General features: G+C 49.0%; 1 protein-coding gene across 3 annotated transcripts in view; it reads right to left on the bottom strand.

The window, feature by feature from the left end:
* Positions 1–304: 304 nt before the first annotated feature.
* The window catches only part of GPR141 (G protein-coupled receptor 141), a 100,688-nt gene continuing 81,651 nt past the window's right edge, over positions 305–19,341 (bottom strand). For all 3 annotated transcript variants that reach the window (XM_069206438.1, XM_069206448.1, XM_069206456.1), the window contains one exon: positions 305–1,234. In XM_069206438.1, coding sequence (XP_069062539.1) covers positions 309–1,234 — 926 coding nt within the window. In that variant the 3' untranslated portion in view covers positions 305–308. The remainder of the gene's footprint in view (positions 1,235–19,341) is intronic.

The following is a 19,341-nucleotide window of genomic DNA, read 5'->3' as shown; positions in this document are numbered from 1 at the left end:
GATGCCATCGCACAGGGGCAGAACCTACATGTCAGTGAACAGGAGTGGCGACCAATGGGTTCCCTTTTGAGGCTATGCATCATGCAGATCAGCAAGATTTAGGAGATGTGCATCCGATAATGAAGATAGTAAATCTGGGCATTTATTTCAAGATGTTGGGTGTGCGCTCATTGTGTTTTGACATGCATGTTTTGAGGTCCTGTGTTACTCTGTCATGTAAGAAAATAACCTATGATAGAAGGCTCAAAAAGAATATGTTTAAGCTCAAGTAAGAACGCTCATGTAAGAAACAGTGCAATTCATGTCTGTTAACAGCATGCAAGTTTATTTATCACTGTGGAACCCATTATATGATGCTTGCAGCAATAGCTTAGCACTACTGATAACGAGTCCAAGCAACTAAGGGCAGTAAAACTCAAGAACAACTCATTGTAAAAAGAGGCTCTGCAGTCACCAATGTGTCTAAGATAATACAGTTTAAAGAAGTGATTTGGGAAAAAACAAATAACGATACCCAAGATAAAAAATAAGCTCCTCACCTGGGCCCAGAATTCTTGGTGTGCCAATGTTTGGCCCTTAAATTGTTTCACAACTTTGGCGACGATAAATATTTGTACGCACAATATCACAGTTACAACTGTTAACGTGATACATATAATAAAATAGTTTAGTATCGCCACATTAGGGTTTGTTAATTCCACTTCAAAATTAAAACACAGGTTTGTCTTTTGGGTCACAGACTTGCCATATTGGGAGAGCAATAAAGGGAAAATGATAACAATGACCAGTACCCACACTGCCATACTAGCAGCCACTGCGTGCAACTTCCGATAGAACTCCACCTTGTCCTTTTTCCTAAAGAAAGTGAGACTGCGGCTAACCAGCGTCGTGACATAGAATATCAGAGAGAGATACTGGTGCACGTGTATCATGGCACTAACTATCTTGCAGAAATCTAGGCCGAAGGTCCATTCGTTTCTGATGTAGAAGGTGATGCGGAACGGCACAGTCAGGAGGAAGATTGCGTGCACCACAAGCAAGTTGATCACCATGGTTCTGTTCACCGATCTGGTGCTTGTTCTGAGCAGATATAAAGACATCACAGTTGTTCCACACACACCCCCAACAAGTACCACTCCATAAATTACGATCATTGCAACAGCCATGGCTTTCTTTTCAGCTTCGGACATGATGCAGGCTGTTGTGTTGTCTTTGGAGGTCGAAAATGCATTTTCTTAAAAGAAAAAGAAGATACTTGTTAGTGTTACATGCAGAAAGAGGGACTCTAAATATATTGGTAATTAGTATTCAAAATGGTCTGCAGATCAGGAAACCTTGAACAAAAAAAACAAAAAAAACATTTCCGTCTTCAACACAGAGTGGACAGAAATATAGGACCTCATTATGATGTCCTCAGATCTTCCTCGGCATAAATGACACACTAGTTACTGCTGATACCGCAGGATGCAGTGAATCCTGGATGCAGTATTACCCAGTATTTTAAGTTTCACACTCTGGGATAAGAAATGTTCACAAATGTTTGTGCACCATTTCCCTCACATTTGCACTCATTTTACCCTCTTTTCCCTCTGATGTTTTGTTGGCTTTCTTTCCAGAGAAATGTGCATGGAAAAACCTGATGATTTAGTTTTCCTGTAACACTTGTAATTCCGAATCGGGCATTTAGGCCCTCATTCTGACCCTGGCGGTTTGTAACCGCCAGGGCAGAGGGCAGAGGAAGCACCGCCAACAGGCTGGCGGTGCTTCCGGGGCAATTCTGACCGCGGCGGTAAAGCCGCGGTCAGAAAAGGGGAACCGGCGGTTTCCTGACGGTTTTCCCCTGCCCCAGGGAATCCTCCATGGCGGCGCTGCATGCAGCGCCGCCATGGGGATTCCGACCCCCTTCCCGCCAGCCTGTTCCTGGCGGTTTACACCGCCAGGAAGAGGCTGGCGGGAACGGGTGTCGTGGGGCCCCTGTGGGCCCCTGCAGTGCCCATGCCACTGGCATGGGCACTGCAGGGGCCCCATTAAGATTTTCAGTGTCTGCAAAGCAGACACTGAAAATCGCGATGGGTGCCACTGCACCCGTCGCACCCCAGCAAATCCGCCGGCTCCATTCGGAGCCGGCTTCATCTTTGCTGGGGCTTTCCCGCTTGGCCGGCGGGCGATCTGCTTGAGATCGCCCGCCGGCCCAGCGGGAAAGTTGTGATCACCGCCGCGGTCATTTGAACTCGGTGCAGTGTTTGGGCGGTTTCCGCCCGGCGGGCAGCGCCCGCCACCCGCCGGGGTCGGAATGACCCCCTTAGTGCCTTATTTATGGCAAAGTGGCACAGTGCAACGCTGGTAAGTCACCTTGCTGTGCTGCACTCCGTGACTGGGAAAGAGCAGGAATGTGCCATATTTAAGGCCACATTACCTTCTCATGGGTCCTCTTTGTCCCAGTCTAAACACAGTGAGGGCACAAGATTTGGAGTTCTGTAACAAATCATTCTTCCCCATGGACCAGTGGTCTTCAAACTTTTTAATGCCGCGCCCCTCCCAGTTGAAAAATAAAAACCATTGCCCCCCCCCTCAGAATTTTTCACAATTGTTTTATAAAGATGCAATGTTTAAATATGTCTAAACCTACTTAAACATTGCAGTTAAGTACTGTTACCTTTTTAAAACTGCAATAAAATGCTTCTGCTTAAAACAAAGGCATGTTATCTGTATAATATTTCTTTTGACCAGAGTTTGGCGCCCCCCCTGGGATCACTTGAGGCCCCCCTAGGGAGGCCCGCCCCCCAGTTTGAAGACCTCTGCCATGGACTGAATATTGAGATGTTTCTGAGCCACTTTGCCCCAGCAGGTTCTTGAGACCGCTCTTGAGAGCCAACATCCATAATAAAACCTAAAAGAGCTCTAACCCAAATTCAGGAAGAAGTGCTAGGAGCCATTTTCTATTTAACCTGTAACCCAGCAACAAAGTTTCAACTCTCACAAGACTTGGTTGCTTGAAGAGATGGTGTGCTGCCTTTCCCATGGCTGACTACACCAAAGGAACTCACTGTGGGGTTAGACTGCTGCCAGGATACCCAGCATCTGAATGGCCAGCTCGCAGACCACTGGTAATAGCTCAGCAGCCCTTCACATGAGCAGGGAGCGCGGCATGCACTTGCATTGAGCACTCATATGTCCACTTAGACAAGAACTATAAACTGTTTAAAAATAAATAAACACTAGGCAGGAGGAACCTTTAAAAGTATATGAAACAGAAATTGGACTAGTGTGTAGAGTGCCCATCCAGGTGCATGGTGCCCACACTGTGTATAGTCCGGGACAAGGAGGATCCTAATTGGGGAAATTAAGTTTACTGTTAAGTAATGTATTCATTCCTGTCCTTTCCCCCTGTGCTGGCACACGATGGGCTGCCTAGGGCCAATGTGTAGCATTGCTGGGAGGCATATTCCTCTGCCTATGTGTGCTGCAGAATGCAGCACACATAGAAAGAGGAAGAAACAAGGAGAAATAGAGATATTTCTCTCCGTTACGCCTCCTGTGGTTTGGTGCATCCCTAGGTTTACACGTTCTTGTAAATTTGGGAATGCATTAAAATCCATGGGAGTTTTGTGGGAACACTTATGCAATTCCCATTGAAAGTCTTGCCAGGGCAGAGTAAGGCAATGAATCGATTTGTGCTGCGTTGCCTTACTCCATGTTTTTAGAGCCACTCAAAGCCATGCAAAGTGACTGTCCGTAGCTTCAATAAAATGACAACTTTTGCATCATGCATAAGCATGTTGCGTGGTGCAAGCATGATGCAAACCTCTCAAATTTAAGTGCCCCTTAATTTCTCCCAATTTGGAATAACAAAGTGGGACCCGCACAGAGTGGAGGAAACCGCCATGGAGTGATGAAACGCTAGATGCATTACGTATGACATTCAGTTATTCCATCAATGTTTGGCTGCCACAGCATCACAATGTTTAGCATGTGCCTGAGTAATTTTTCAGTTCCTCGGTACAGCGATGAGCCCACCGCCCACGCTGGTACAAAAGAGATGGTTGTGTTTGGAAGCAGTGAGGATAGTGTACATATTAAGTTTGTATTGCTTGTAACTGGAAGTGAGTGTAGCAAGAGCGTTAGGCATGAAACGGGAAGATCTGGGAAATTTAGGAGTAAAGAAGTACAGGGAAAGATATCATCAAAGAGGGAACAGCAGGTAGCCTGGGCTTAGTGCACCTAGACTGAAAAGTAAGCCTATAAGGATTCAAGAATAAGGAAAAGGGTTTAAGAAATTGGACGATAAAGGCTGCAAGCAGGTGTAAACGTCTTAATGGGTTAGTAATGTGTAGAATTAACTATTAGAACACTGTTTAAATACACTTGAAGCCCGATTCACAAAGAGCCTCTGCAGTCATGGTGGAGGCTCCACACGCGTGGCGGAATCTCCGCAGTAAGAAACTGCACTGCGATGATTCCACCACAACTGCGGAGCCTCCACCATGACTGTAGAGGCTCTTTGTGAATCTGGCGCTTAGTGTTTGTGGCTAAGTGGAATAATTGCTGGTAATTGTGAGCTCTGCTTGTTTCCAATAAAGGAGCAAAGGTGTCATGATTAGGCCTTCTTCCAATGGTAATTGTAGTGAGGACCCTAGTTCAGAGAGACTTTCCTGATCTTTGCTAATCTGCCTAGATAAACAAAATTCAGTTGAACATGAATCAGCCAAATTCTTGTGTGATTCAAGGGCTGGCAACCTCGCAAACTATTTTGTTTTTGGAGATTCAAAGTCAGGTCCTTGCACAGTTCTGCCTTAGATTTTTTTCTGCTGGCTGTTTCTATCCATGCTGCTAATGTACAGATCCTATTGTTCTCAGGTTAGGGTGCTCCTAATAAATTTAGGGCCTGATTTAGATATTGGCGGACAAGTTACTCAGTCACAACGGTGATAGATATCCTGTCCGCAGAAATCTAAATCCCATTACATGCTATGGGATTTAGATTTCGGCGGACGGGATACCCGTCACCGTTTTGACGGAGTAACTCGTCCACCAATATCTACATCAGGCCTTTAGTGTCAAAATTTGTAAGGAATGAAGAAATTGGGGATTTAGTCGATCACTGACTCTTACACCATGCCCTACAAATCTCTGCAGTACACTAACACGAACTGTAAGAGATCAAAGATCAAATTCATTCTAGTTGAAGTCGACATAAATTTTACTGTGAAATACAACACAACGTCTGACCGTTATCTTTATGTATGTACACTGCTGCTTTCAAATGTTAAGAGTGAAAAATGCTGTCAGGTTACAGCAGAGATTGTTAAAAAATGATAAGATCTGTAAAAGGTCAAACTGATGGCACAACTGATACCACCAGAAGGAAGGCACCTAAATGCTCACATATCGGAATTAATAACTACATGTCTGGAGGAAGCAATAAGGGAAAGAAAGCGTTCCATTGCAGGCAGCAGGTGAATTCGAACTAGCGCAGCTGGTGGTGCTAATGACAGGCGATGAATAAGTGGACTGGCCAGGACACGAGTGGACAATATTTCTTTGTTACTTGAACAAAGCTTTGCCAGTCATCCTTAAGTCAAGATGGACATGCCTCACATACTTGTGATGAGCATACCTGCCTGGACAAGGATCAGCGTGAACAATTGTTCACTATTTTCACACGGTGTCACTTGAGGGCTACATGGGAAATATCTACCACTTCTTGCTGCTTTCCATTCTTAGAGCATTCATGAGAGTGTCTCTGCTTCGTCTCTCGAGAGATTAACACATATATATTCCTCAGAAATCACCAGGATCACTTAAAAGAGCACAATGAAAATAGACATAAGCAACAACGTTTTCTTTATTTGGAATTTCTCATGGATTTTCACACCATCTTATTTGTTATGTGAACGCTATCTTTTGGGGATGATTTGATATCAACTTTCAATGATGTAATATGATTGTTTTCCTTAGCCAAAAGTTTGCTTGTGAATTATTGTAATATACATCAAGTGAATGGCATTTTAAAATAAAAATTGCTCCGGTTGATATAAATAAGGTTGACTTTACTTTAAGAATTTTCTGCTTGAAGTATTGCGTTTGTGCTAATACGGGTTGGTTTCATGTGGGACCTCTGCACTACCACTCAGTACCACCATTCGGTGCCACCTTAATGGTGTGTGCTGCATAATAAATAGGTCGGCTCTCATGCCATTTCTGGCACTCCCAATTGATCATCTAAGCCACTATGTCCAGTGCTTGAAATGAAAAAGTAGAAGTTTCTGAGAAGTGTCGTACTCTCCAATTAAAAGTATTACGTTTTTCTTGAGAACTGCAGGTACTTTCCCTCTCAAAATAAAAAAGGTACCGGCCAATTTAAAGTACTGAATATGCGCTAGTCAAATATTTCTTGTCAAACCTGCTTACACCACATAAATGGCAATGAGGGTGGTACGCATCCTGTATTTGAGCCGCCAGTGAACCTCCGATACCTGACAAGTGGCACAACAAGAATCAGCCACGTGCTGGGGCACCCGACTACCTGGCCTCCGCGTGATCAACACGGCCGTTGTAGGCTGCCGAGATGTGTCTGTCCTTCGTCTGTCCACATGGTGCTCCGAAACATCCACATCGCTCATGGGTGTGATCGTGGCCTGCAGAAGAAACACTCCAGGCACAGGGAGGTGGGGAAAGGAAGAGTGACAGCCTCCACTGTAGTGCAACACTAAGCCCTATAGCGGACCATCAACTGATCATGGTGAACAGAAGACCCCTTCATGGCAACCTGAAAAACTCTTCATCTCAATAAAAGGAGAATGAGGGGGAGATTAAAACAGCTGCACAGCAAGACGCCAGATTGAACAACCATTTGCAAAGCAACCGGTCTTGCATTTGCTCGAGATAGAGAAATTGGTGTTGTAAATTCCTAACTGGACTTTTCTTGCCACATGAATTGAAAATGAAGTGTAAAACAGTTGACAGAAGCAAGCCCATTCAAAGCACCACTGCCGCCATGAGCCTGAGAGTTAGTAGCTCCCTGCCTGAATGTCTAGAAAGGATCACAGCTGGGATGTAAGGCAAACCGAAACTGAAGGAGGGGCCATCACACGCTGTAACAGGAGAAAGCGTGACATAGTGTGATGGCCAATAAAAATGTTCAGGAATGTTCACTTAGTTATTACGCTAGGGGAGGGAACTCAGCACACAAAGGAGGGACATTTCACAAAATGCACGAATAAAAAATGAAGCATTTAAGACAAGCACAACAAAGAATGAATAGCAAGAGTGGGTGTGGTTAAAAGCCCACAGAGAGATTACAACAGACTCTAGAGCGCTTACGTGCTCAACCCTAAATATGGATCCTGCAACTGTAGGAGTACTCTCTCTATGGCGTACAAACTGAGGCCTCACAACCCGGTGGGTCATCTATCACACCATTCCTGATCAGCCACAGGGGAAAAGGAAGCAAATGCCCAAGAGACAGAAAGGTGTATACGGCTAATAGTAGAGAGATCCCTCTGTATCTTATCTCACAAGAGGAAATAACTTCGGCCCTTGAGGTAGATGATTGTCTGCAGCTAGAACTGGAAGCTGTCTAGTGAGAAACAGTAATCTGTCAAGAATAGCCCCCAGAGGTCCAACAGATGCTAATCTCCCTGTCCAATAGACGTCAAGAGCAGGTGGCATAAGAAGAAGGGTGCTTGGTGAGGGGCCATAAACTGATAATACCACAGAGCTTGGTGATGTATGTAGTTCACATTGCCCACAGGAGTCACCAAGAAATGGTTAAAATGAAAAACCGGATCCACATCAAGGTGTGATTTCCCCAGCAGAATAAGTTGGTGGATCAGGTGGTTAGGAAGTGTGAGATGCACCAAGTCACCATGAACCCAGTTCCGCCAGCACCTGTTATTACTGAGGACTTCCCAATATCACCATGGGTCAGGGCTAGTACTAACTCAGTGAGTTTGCCAGATGGCCAGTATATGCTAGTGGTGGTAGGTGATGTATTCGGGTACTTTGTGATCAAGATTGTGCTCACTGCAGCTGCCATCAAGGTGATTCCCAAACTCGAGAAGGTAATAGTTATGGCTTGGTGTGAGAAATCAAGACTGACAATAGGCACATGCTCCAGTGGCAGGAAGTGACTGAGTATAGGAAGATAATTGCCCAGTGGCCCAGGCCAACAAAGAGGTTGAACAATTCATGCAAATCCAGTTAAGGTGATCGGAATAGCACAAGCAAATGGTCAGAATATTGAATCCATTCCTATTGATCCATTCCATCCTATGCTCCTCCATGTGACCACTGGTCAGGCTGTAAACCAAGCATGTCTTGTCCGAGGGGTGGTGGATGCCATTCCACATTATCCTGTTTGGACTCTAGCCCAGTCCAATGATGAATTCACACTCCAACACAGAAAGAGTAGGAACACCACCATCATTTAGCATCACCAAGCAAAGGTGAAGGATTTGCAGGTGGAGGACCAGGTGTTGGCTGGAGACTGCATTCATGGCAGCAAGTTTCACCTACTGTTCGAGCTGGCTCCCTTGATGCTAGTCCAAATAGGAGGCAGAGACGTGATTGAGACATCACCTGAAACATATCTTTTTGAACAAAAAGGATCTGGGACAATGACAATGACTATTCGATGTCAGCAGGATCCTTTCTCCTCTAATGTAGTGAGGAAATCCAAGCTAGTGGAGGTAACCAGGTGGAGCTCACATGCAGTGGGGCGAGCATCAAGTAGACTGTGGTGGTTCTTGCTGCTGAGGTGGATCTTATGTCATCTGGGTTGAAAAGCAATCATCCCCTGTACAACCTGAAAGCAGAACCTATCCCATCTCAGTAATACAGAGACTTTGACCAGTGATTGACATGTTGTGTTGAGTGAAGGGGGCGGGGGGAGGAGGGGTGTTGATGACGTTCTGTGTTTTTGGGAGAAATGTAATATTGAGCGTGTGCTAATACTGGGTTATTCCAGGTGGAATAAACACACATCCACTCTCTAACACCATTTGGTGCTACCCCGATGTGGTGTGCTGTGAGATTTATAGGGGTGGCCTTGTGCCCCACGGTAGCTTTCACTCAATCACCCGAGCCACTTCGTACTTGTCGTATATTAATTGTCAAGCCCGCCCAAACCACAGAACATTCCACTGGGGGGAACATATTTATTCATAATTTAAGTGAGTTTGTAACCGCAGATGCCTTTCCTTTGAGATAAAAAGACATTGGGGGTCATTACAACATTGGCGGTAAAAGCTGCTTACAGCCGTGCAGAAGACCGCCAATACACCGCCGCGGCCGCGGAATTCCGCCACAGCTATTATGATACACATCTCGGAATCTGCCGAAATTCAGACACCCACACAACTCCGCCACACCAAAGGTCAGTGTTAAACTGGCGAAAACAATTCCTCCACCGTCACGCCAACAGAAACACGCCCATGCTATCACGACCCACGAATCCACGCTGCGATCTTTCAACCGTGGTATTCCATTGGCGGTACACACCGCCGCGCTCAAAATACACACACATCTCCAAAACACCGCCACATTGGACAATTCCAAATACACACACCTGATACACATACACACACCACTCCCACACACCCAACACAATATAAAACACACACCCACATCACCCACAAACCCCTACGACCAAAAACTGAAGACGAAGGCCAGAGAGACTGCACAGCATAGACAACCTCACCACACAGAGGCACACAACACCATCACCCATACAACATTCCATGCACAAAACACCACACACCACTACACATCACCACACACATCAACACATACACCACCGACACATCACCCACACCACCCCATGTCACGCCAAAGACACCCCAGGTTTTCCGAGGAGGAGCTCAGGTTCATGGTGGAGGAAATCCTACGGGTAGAGCCACAGCTATTTGGCTCACAGGTGCAGCACACCTCCATAGCCAGGAAGATGGAGCTATGGCGCAGAATCGTGGACAGGGTCAACGCTGTGGGACAGCATCCAAGAAATCGGGAGGACATCAGGAAGAGGTGGAACGACCTACGGGGGAAGGTGCGTTCAGTGGTCTCCAGGCACAACATCGCGGTACAGCGGACTGGCGGCGGACCCCCACCTCCTCCCCCACAACTAACAACATGGGAGGAGCAAGTCTTGACCATCATGCATCCAGAGGGCCTCGGAGGAGTCGGTGGAGGAATGGACACTGGTAAGTCAAATCTTAACTATCATATCCCCCACCCTACCTGCATGCTATCACACACCCCCACCCCTATCACTACAACTCCTCACTAATGTACTAATAACACAAACCATCCATCCGAACACCAAGCCCTGCATGACACAAGTAAGCATGGTCACCCCTCACTAAAGCATGCTCACTACACATACCCATAACAACCCCCTAAACCATCATCACACAAACCCCCACACAGGAATGCTTGCACTGGGGTATATGCACACCCACCCATTGCACACCATGACACACACACATGCAATAATCCTGCTCTTATACCCCTGCAGGAGCACTACGGAACGTCACCACACAGGAGGGTCCAGACATCTCCACTCCACCCACAGAAGAGGCCCACAGTGACGACAGCAGCTCTGGCCAACTGGATCCAGATGACCAGCCTGGACCATCGTGGGCCTCGGGACAGTCGGTTCCCCTTGCACAGGCACAGCCCAACACTGACCTTCCACCCTCTGGTAACACCAGCACAGCACCCACCCAGCGGGCCCATACCTCCGTACCCAGGACACGTCAATCAGCGGTGTGTCCACCACTACAGGGAACCCAGGATAACCCACCACCCCAACAACAACAGGGACCTGGGGGCAGTGGTAGTGGGCACACGGTCCAGGAGACGGAGGCACAGGAACACAGGGGAACTGGGAGGGCTGCTGTGTGACAGGGGGCGGACAGGCCAAGGGAACCCACTCTCCACGAGGCCCTCTCCTCCATCAAGGGAGCATACCACCACTCCCAGGAGACGATGGCGACGGTCCTGGCCAAGTTTCAGGAGACCCAGCGCCTGCAGGAGGAGCAGTATTTGGGGTTCAGGGAGGAGCTCAGAACCATCAGTTCCGCCCTGGGAACCATCGTAGGGGGGCTGAAGGACATACAAAAGACCATGAGGGACACCGTGGCACTCCAAGGGGCCCCTGACACTAGCATGGACGATGAACTGCCCACCACCTCCGCCGGCGCTAGTGGACGGGACGCCCCGCCACAGGACCAGCACACCAGCACCCCACCCCCTGCAGACGGACAACCACCCTGCAAGCAGTCCCTGAGATCCAGGAACAGGACAGAGCAAGATGGCAAGACCCCCGCCAGGAAATGAGACCACCCTGATTGTCCTCCCACTGTCCCACTTTGTAACCCTGTCCATATTGGAACTGCCCCAGCTCCACTTCCTATGCCCATATGGGCAAAGCACCTGTGAGACGAATAGACTGGACTCTGCCATGGACATTCCTCCACCATCACCCATCACCATTTTACAACCCCCCTCCATTTTTGAGCACTTAAATAAACACCCTTGAAGCACAAAACAATCTGGAGTCAGTCTGTGATTTGGTAAATTTGTATTATCAATGACAGTGTCAAAATTAATTTTCAATTGTAATGTCAACATACCTATGTCACACATCACAAGTCCATGAAGGATACAAGCAGATGACACACGTTGGTAACCACACCTGTGAAACCGTAATGGAAAGGTACAACTCAGTTACCATATACTGCTACTAAATGACAGACAGGATAGAGGTAGAAGTGTGAAAGTGAATGTAATAGTAAAACAAATATTCTCACCTGTGTGTCACTGGAAATATTGCTGTATGACTGACTCCCTGTTGTCTATGTCTTCTTCCTCAGCTTCCTCCTCATCACTGTCCACAGGCTCCACAGGCGCCACAGCTGCCACAACACCGCCATCTGGACCATCCTCCTGCAGAAAAGGCACCTGGCGTCGCAAAGCAAGATTGTGAAGCATCGAGCAGGCGATGATGATCTGGCACACCTTCCTTGGTGAGTAGAATAGGGAACCACCTGTCATATGGAGGCACCTGAACCTGGCCTTCAGGAGGCCGAAGGTGCGTTCAGTCACCCTCCTAGTCTGCCCATCGGCCTCATTGTAGCGTTCCTCTGCCCTGGTCCTGGGATTCCTCACTGGGGTCAATAGCCAGGACAGGTTGGGGTAACCAGAGTCCCCTAATAGCCACACACGGTGCCTCTGGAGTTGACCCATCACATACGGGATGCTGCTACTCCGCAGGATGTAGGCGTCATGCACTGAGCCAGGGAACATAGCATTAACCTGGGAGATGCACTGGTCTGCCAAACATACCATCTGTACATTCATCGGATGATAACTCTTCCGGTTCCTGTACACCTGTTCACTCCTGCGGGGGGGACCAGAGCTACATGGGTTCCATCAATAGCACCTATGATGTTGGGGATATGTCCAGGGGCATAGAAGTCACCTTTCACTGTAGCCAAATCCTCCACCTGAGGGAAAACGATGTAGCTCCTTGCATGTTTCAGCAGGGCAGACAACACTCTGGACAACACGTTGGAAAACATAGGCTGGGACATCCCTGATGCCATGGCCACTGTTGTTTGAAATTACCCACTTGCAAGGAAATGGAGCACTGATAGCACCTGCACTTCAGGGGGGATTCCTGTGGGATGGCGGATTGGTGACATCAGGTCTGGCTCCAACTGGGTACACAGTTCCTGGATTGTGGCCCGGTCAAACCTGTAGGTGATGATTACATGTCGCTCCTCCATTGTCAACAGGTCCACCAGCTGTCGGTACACCAGAGGATTCTGCCATCTCCTCACATGTCCCAGCTGACGGTGCCTAGGAAGGACAACAGCGACCACAGAGTCAACAAATTCCCAGGTATGTACCCACAGCTACACAGAACACGACACCAAATACAAAACTCTTCCTGTATGTGTGTTGAGTGTAGGCCTAGGTATGTGTGACGCAGTACTAAATGAAGCCATGTGGGCCCCTGAAATGGCGACTGCCTGACATCTAAAGTGGGACAATGGGATGTGAGGTATCTGCGCTGGCGTTGTACACCGTCGCTGTAGGCGGTCATAGACCGCGGCGCAATGCTGCATTGGTTAACATTGGACCCTATGAGTCCCAGGAGCCAATGATGAAGTGCGCCGGCGGTGATGATACACACCGCCGCGGACGTCACTGCCATTTTCTATCTGTTGAATCACTCGATACCTGATCTTCGACAGGAGAGGACCTACACTGCAAGTGCTGCTGTGACCTCGGTCTGGAAGAGACAATGGGTGCTGCGTCTAGGGAAAGGGCCCCTGCCTTCACTGCTCAGGAGTTGGAGAAGCTCGTGGACGGGGTCCTCCCCCAGTACACGCTACTCTACAGTCCTCCAGACCAACAGGTAAGTACACAGGGAGCACGTTGTATGGGCTATGCCTGGGTGGAGAGGCCTGGATGTCAGCAGGAAGGGGGCAGAGTTCAGGGAACATGAAGGACTGTGAATGCATGTGCCACATGGCAAGGGCAGGGATGGGGGCCACCCACTTCGACGGTGCTGTTGTTAATGACCTCTCTTCTTCCCCTGTACATGTCATGTAGGTCAGTGCCCACCAGAAGAAGGACATTTGGCGTGCCATCGCCAAGGACGTCCGGACCCTGGGGTCCACCAGAGACGGGGCACCCACTGCCGGAAAAGATGGGAGGACATTCGCCGCAGGAGCAAGAAGACGGCGGAGGCTCAGCTGGGGATGGCCTCCCAACGTGGGAGGGGTGCCCGTCGCACCATGACCCCCCTGATGTTCCGGATCCTGGCGGTGGCCTACCCTGAGTTGGATGGGCGCTTGAGGGCATCACAGCAGACAAAAGAGGGTGAGTACACTCTCATTCTGCGGACTTTGCGCGCAGTGGAGCGGTCTGGGTGGGGGAGGAGGGCTGTAGGTTTCCCTAGGCCAGGGCGACTTCCGTAGGCTAGGCCCCTCCGTAATGCAGGCCATGTGCCACTCCACCCCACCTCTGTAGAGTGCCAAGTACAGGTATACATGCTCCTGTGCCATCTATGTGTGCAGATGACCACCATAGCCATGTAGGCCAGATCCCAGGAATTGCATCTGTAGAGGCCAAGAGCACGGCGTAGTGCAGGGGGCTGCTGTGTCTGTATTGTCCGCCAATGGTAGCGGTAAGCCATGCACTCAACTTGTCTTTCTTCTGTCGTCCCCAACCCCTTTTTGTGCTCTCCCTGTTATTGTGTGCATCAGCATCATCAGGCGGAGGTACAGTGGCACCGGAGCACGAGGGAGCTGCATCCCACATGGCCATGGAGGGCCACACCACAGGTTCTGGATACACCAGTGTGACGGAGGGCGAGGGGAGCTTCACTTCGGTCACCGGATCACCAAACAGCGACACAGACTCGTCCGCAGATGGGAGCTCCCTTGTGGTGGCGGCACCATCTGTGCCCCCCACTTCTACAGGTACAGCCGCCACCTCCCGTACCAGCACCGCCCTCCCAGCAGCCCCTCAGCCTTCGCCCCGTGCCCGCTCACCCAGGAGGGTGGGCATCACCTTCGCCCCAGGCACCTCAGCCCCTGCTCCTGTCACCCCTGCTGCCCTCAGTGAGGAGGCCATTGACCTCCTCAGGTCACTCACTGTTGGGCAGTCTACCATTGTGACTGCCATCCAGGGTGTAGAAAGGGAGTTGCAACACGGTAATGCATTCCTGGAGGGCATTCATTCTGGTCAGGCTGCCCTTCATCGAACCCTGCAATCTCTGGCCTCAGCACTGATGGCAGCCATTGTCTCTGTGTTTAGCTTCCCCCCTCCAACTTCCTCCACCCAGACCCAGTCCCCTGTACCCCAGCCTATCCCAAGCACACCATCAGACAAGCATGCATACACCTCAACACACAAAAGTAGCTCAGGCAAACATAAGCACCACACAACCCACAGGCACTCAAACAAGCATCACCCACATACAGACACAACAACATCCACTGCCTCCAGTGTCCCCCTCCTCGTCATCTCCCTCCTCCCTCCCAGTGTCGGCTACACTCTCACCTGCATGCACTACATCTACAGGCACTAGGACTCTCACCAGAACACCCAGCACCACACCCCGTTCACCTGCACTCACCACCCCCACAACCATATACACGTCCCCTGTGTCCACTCCCACTGTGTCTGTGACGCCCCCTCCCAAAGTACACAAACGCGGGCACCCACACACCCAACATCCACCCACCTCACGACAGCCTCCAGTACCTGCACCTGCACCCAAATCACCTAAAGTTACACCTCCTACAACCACCTCCTCTTCCTCCACTCCCAGACCCCCTTCAGCTGCCCATCCCAGTCTTCGTCAGCAACTCTTCTTCAGCAACGTTGACCTCTTTGCCACCACCCCCACCCCTCCAATTCATAGGTCCCGTAGTAGCACCTCAGCCCAAAAAAGTCCGGTACCAGTGGTGCGTGTTAAAGGTGTGTGGAGTGCACCGGCCACCAGGGCAGCCAGTGTGACACAGAGCCAAAGCACTGCCAGTCCACCTCCTGTAAAGCACCTTAAGTTGGAAAGTGGCCGACGGGACAGGGTGAAGACTTCTGGCGGCAAAACTGCTCACAAGGGTCCCAGGGGGAGTGCCGAGTCAGCTGTGACTCCTCCAAAGGTGGTCAAGGGCCAGAAGAAGTCTGCACAGTCTGGGAAGAGCAGCACGGCGGAGAAGGGCGCCATCCTCCCCGGCGGCCGGGACGCCACCGCTAGCACTATCGTCACTGGTCAGGAGACCACCGCCGGAGTAATTGCCCAGGAGGCAGCACAATTGTCACTGGTCAGGAGACCACCGCCGGAGTCATTGTCCAGGAGGGCAGCACAATCATCACTGTTCAGGAGACCACCGCCGGAGTCATTGCCCAGGAGGGCAGCATAATCGTCACTGGTCAGGAGAGCACCGCCAGCGTCAGTGCCCTGGAGGGCAGCACTGTAGTCACTGGTCCGGAGAGCACCGCCAGCGTCAGTGCCCTGGAGGGCCCCGGCAGCCACAGCCCCGCTGGGCAATGAGGGACCTTCATGCCACACACCAATGCACAAGTCAGACAGCAAAGTCAAGCACCGCTGAACAGGGAAAAGACCGCCATGGTGAAGACCGTTGAACAGGGCAAAGCACCGCTGAACAGGTCAGAAACTGCAAAGTCAAGCACCGCTGAACAGGGAAAAAAAACCTGGTTTTTTTTCTGGGCATGGGTCAAGACTCTTGATGCAGGGCCAACTGGACAGGTATGTTTTTTTCAGACACCAGATGGAACTGATTCGAAGTATTAAAAACATTGTCTCATAAAATGAGACAATATGGCATCTCATGCCATTTAGTATTATGGTCATGGAAGATGCATCATTAATGGCAGGCTTGTGTTACAAAATCTATAAACAATTTTGGCTGCAGAATGCATGTCCCTGAACAGCGCGGGCAATAGGTCACAATGCTCACTCTGTCTCCACTGAGCACTACATGTCATTGTATAAGCAATAACCACTATAGCTTGAAAAGTGGATTCAATGTGAGAGTATTATTCACTCTCAGGCTTTGTGGAACAGTCCTAAATCGCATTGGAAACACATAGCCCTCTCCAATAATGTACACCCATTGTGGCTTCACCATTGGACAAGTGGAAAATGGCCTCTCAGTACTGCTGCCAACATGAGGGTCCCAAGTGATGCCAACTAAACTTATGACATCCACTATTCCTGGGAAGACACCCTCATCTAAGGCTATGGAATGCTGGCACAGCTTGTGAGAGACATCCTTGATCATTTGGCACAGACGTTTTCCTCTGGCACTCCTATCTGCTACTCTATAAAAACTGTCAGAACTCTAAAGGCATCTAAGACCAGATGTACAAAGCCAGTTTGCATTTTAACGGTTCAAATGACTAGTTTGGGCGGTTACAAAATGCAAAATGGGCTTGTCTGATGTACAACATCTTTTAGGGAATCACACATTACAATTTCTACCCAGTAGAAATCACAATTTGTGATGCTCAGAATAGGATATCGCAAATAGGTACTACCTATTTGCGATTCCTATTCAGATGTACAAAGCATTTCCTAAGTGCGAATTGGGCATTTAGGAAATGCATTTACCATCGTCTTTAAGTGGATGGTAACCATGTGTAATTTATTAAAAAGCATCCCAAAATGCTTTTTTAAAGTGCAATAGAGCACACACACATTTCCATTGGGCATATGTGTGCTCTACATGTGCATCACTATTTTTGGGGTGCATTTCAGGGGACCTTTTGCCCATAGCCATCCTTGGTTTCGCATTTCCCAAATACCGATTTCCAAAACCGGCCCATTGACACAAATGGCATGGGACTTCTTATTTGCAAATTTCCTAATATTGATTCCCACTTTGTAGGAATCACTATTAGGAAATAAGTTTCTTGGTACATAGTATTTTGCATTTCCTAAATAGCGATTTCTATGAAGTCGCTATTTAGGAAATGCAAAATTATATTTCAATACATCTGGGGCCAGATGTATGAAAGGTTTTTACCCATTCTGTGTCTATGGGAAAATGTGTTCGTACATATGGCCCCTGGCCCTTTGACACTTGAATCAACTAGTTGTAGAAACTTGTAGGGCCTAATACTATCCATGTGAAAGGTTTGGCGCTGGTCTTAGTACTTAGCTTTTACTTAGCCCCCAAAGATTTGTTACTCACTGTGTCTTCCAGATTTCCTTTCCGTGCAGCGACTAGGATCCATGCCCACCTCATTACACTTACCAGTGGTGATGGAGGCAGTTCTCTACAAGGTACTGACATCCAGTAGCTTGGCTAAACCTAATGCTCCCCATCTATGCCTGAAGTTCCCTTGCAGCTTTTCATACACCTGGAGGGGGCCAAGGTACGCTCCTCGTGGATGAGAACACACTGTCTGGGGTCTGCAGTCTGCAGCGGCAGTCTCTGCAGTCGAGCCACAGTCTGCAAGTATATACCTTCACTCACCCTGTTAATCACTATCAGACTCCAATTATGCTGAAATCCAGGCCTGCAGAGGCAGTCTTCTGCTCTCTGCTGCTGCAAAAGGATTTCTAAATGGTCTCCTAGCCCTAGTCACTTGTAGTAGTGACATATATCGGTGGGCAGCCAGGGAACACCCTGTGCATTCACCAACTTTTTACAATCAAACAATTCTTTCCCTAACATGATGGGTAGCTTGCACATATCTGAAGTATTGGGGGGCATATTTATACTCCGTTTGCGCCGAATTTGCGTCGTTTTTTTTTACGCAAATTCGACGCAAAACTAACTCCATATTTATACTTTGGCGTTAGACGCGTCTAGCGCCAAAGTTCATGGAGTTAGCGTCATTTTTTTGAGTGAACCCCTTCCTTGCGTTAATGATATGCAAGGTAGGCGTTCCCGTCTTAAAAAATGACTGCGATGCATATGCGTCGTATTTATACTCCCGGGCAAAAATGATGCCCGGGAGTGGGCGGGACTAAAAAACCCGCATTTGCTCCGGATTTTAGCTCCTGGGTCAGGGCAGGCGTTAAGGGACCTAGGCCCATATTTATAATTTTTGATGCAAAACTGCGCTAACGCAGTTTTGCGCCAAAAAAATTAGCGCTGGCTAACGCCATTCTGAAGCGCCATGCGGGCGCCGTATTTATTGAATGGTGTTAGCCGGCGTTAGCCGACCGGCGCTGCCTGGTGTGCGAGAAAAAAAAACACGTACACCAGGCAGCGCCGGCGTAGGGAAAAATGGCGTTTGGGTGTCCAAAAATGGGGCAAGTCAGGCTGAGGCAAAAAAATCGTCTTAACCCGATTTGCGCCATTTTTTTTGGGCACCCAGACGCCATTAATATGACTCCTGTCTTAGCAAAGACAGGAGTCATGCCCCCTTGCCCAATGGCCATGCCCAGGGGACTTCTGTCCCTTGGGCATGGTCATTGGGCATAGTGGCATGTAGGGGGGCACAAATCAGGCCCCCCTATGCCAAAAAAAAAATAAAAATAAAATACTTACCACAACTTACCTTTTCTTCCCTGGGATGGGTCCCTCCATCCTTGGGTGTCCTCCTGGGGTGGGCAAGGGTGGCAGGGGGTATCCCTGGGGGCTTGGGAGGGCACCTCTGGGCTCATTCTGTTTCCTCCACTTCAAAGGCACATTTGGGTATCTATGATGGGTTTGTGACCCCACCAAATCAGACACTTCAGGACCTACAACTGGACTCTGTCAGAGGGACTGCCTGGCTTCCCTAAGGACTCATCTGGACTGCTTTGTTGGAAGGACTGCTGGCCTGCTTGTTGCCCTGCTGCCTGCC

Source organism: Pleurodeles waltl, chromosome 2_1 (assembly GCF_031143425.1).
Source record: "Pleurodeles waltl isolate 20211129_DDA chromosome 2_1, aPleWal1.hap1.20221129, whole genome shotgun sequence".
Taxonomy (NCBI): Eukaryota; Metazoa; Chordata; class Amphibia; order Caudata; family Salamandridae; genus Pleurodeles; species Pleurodeles waltl.
This window is presented reverse-complemented; position numbering and strand designations above follow the sequence as displayed.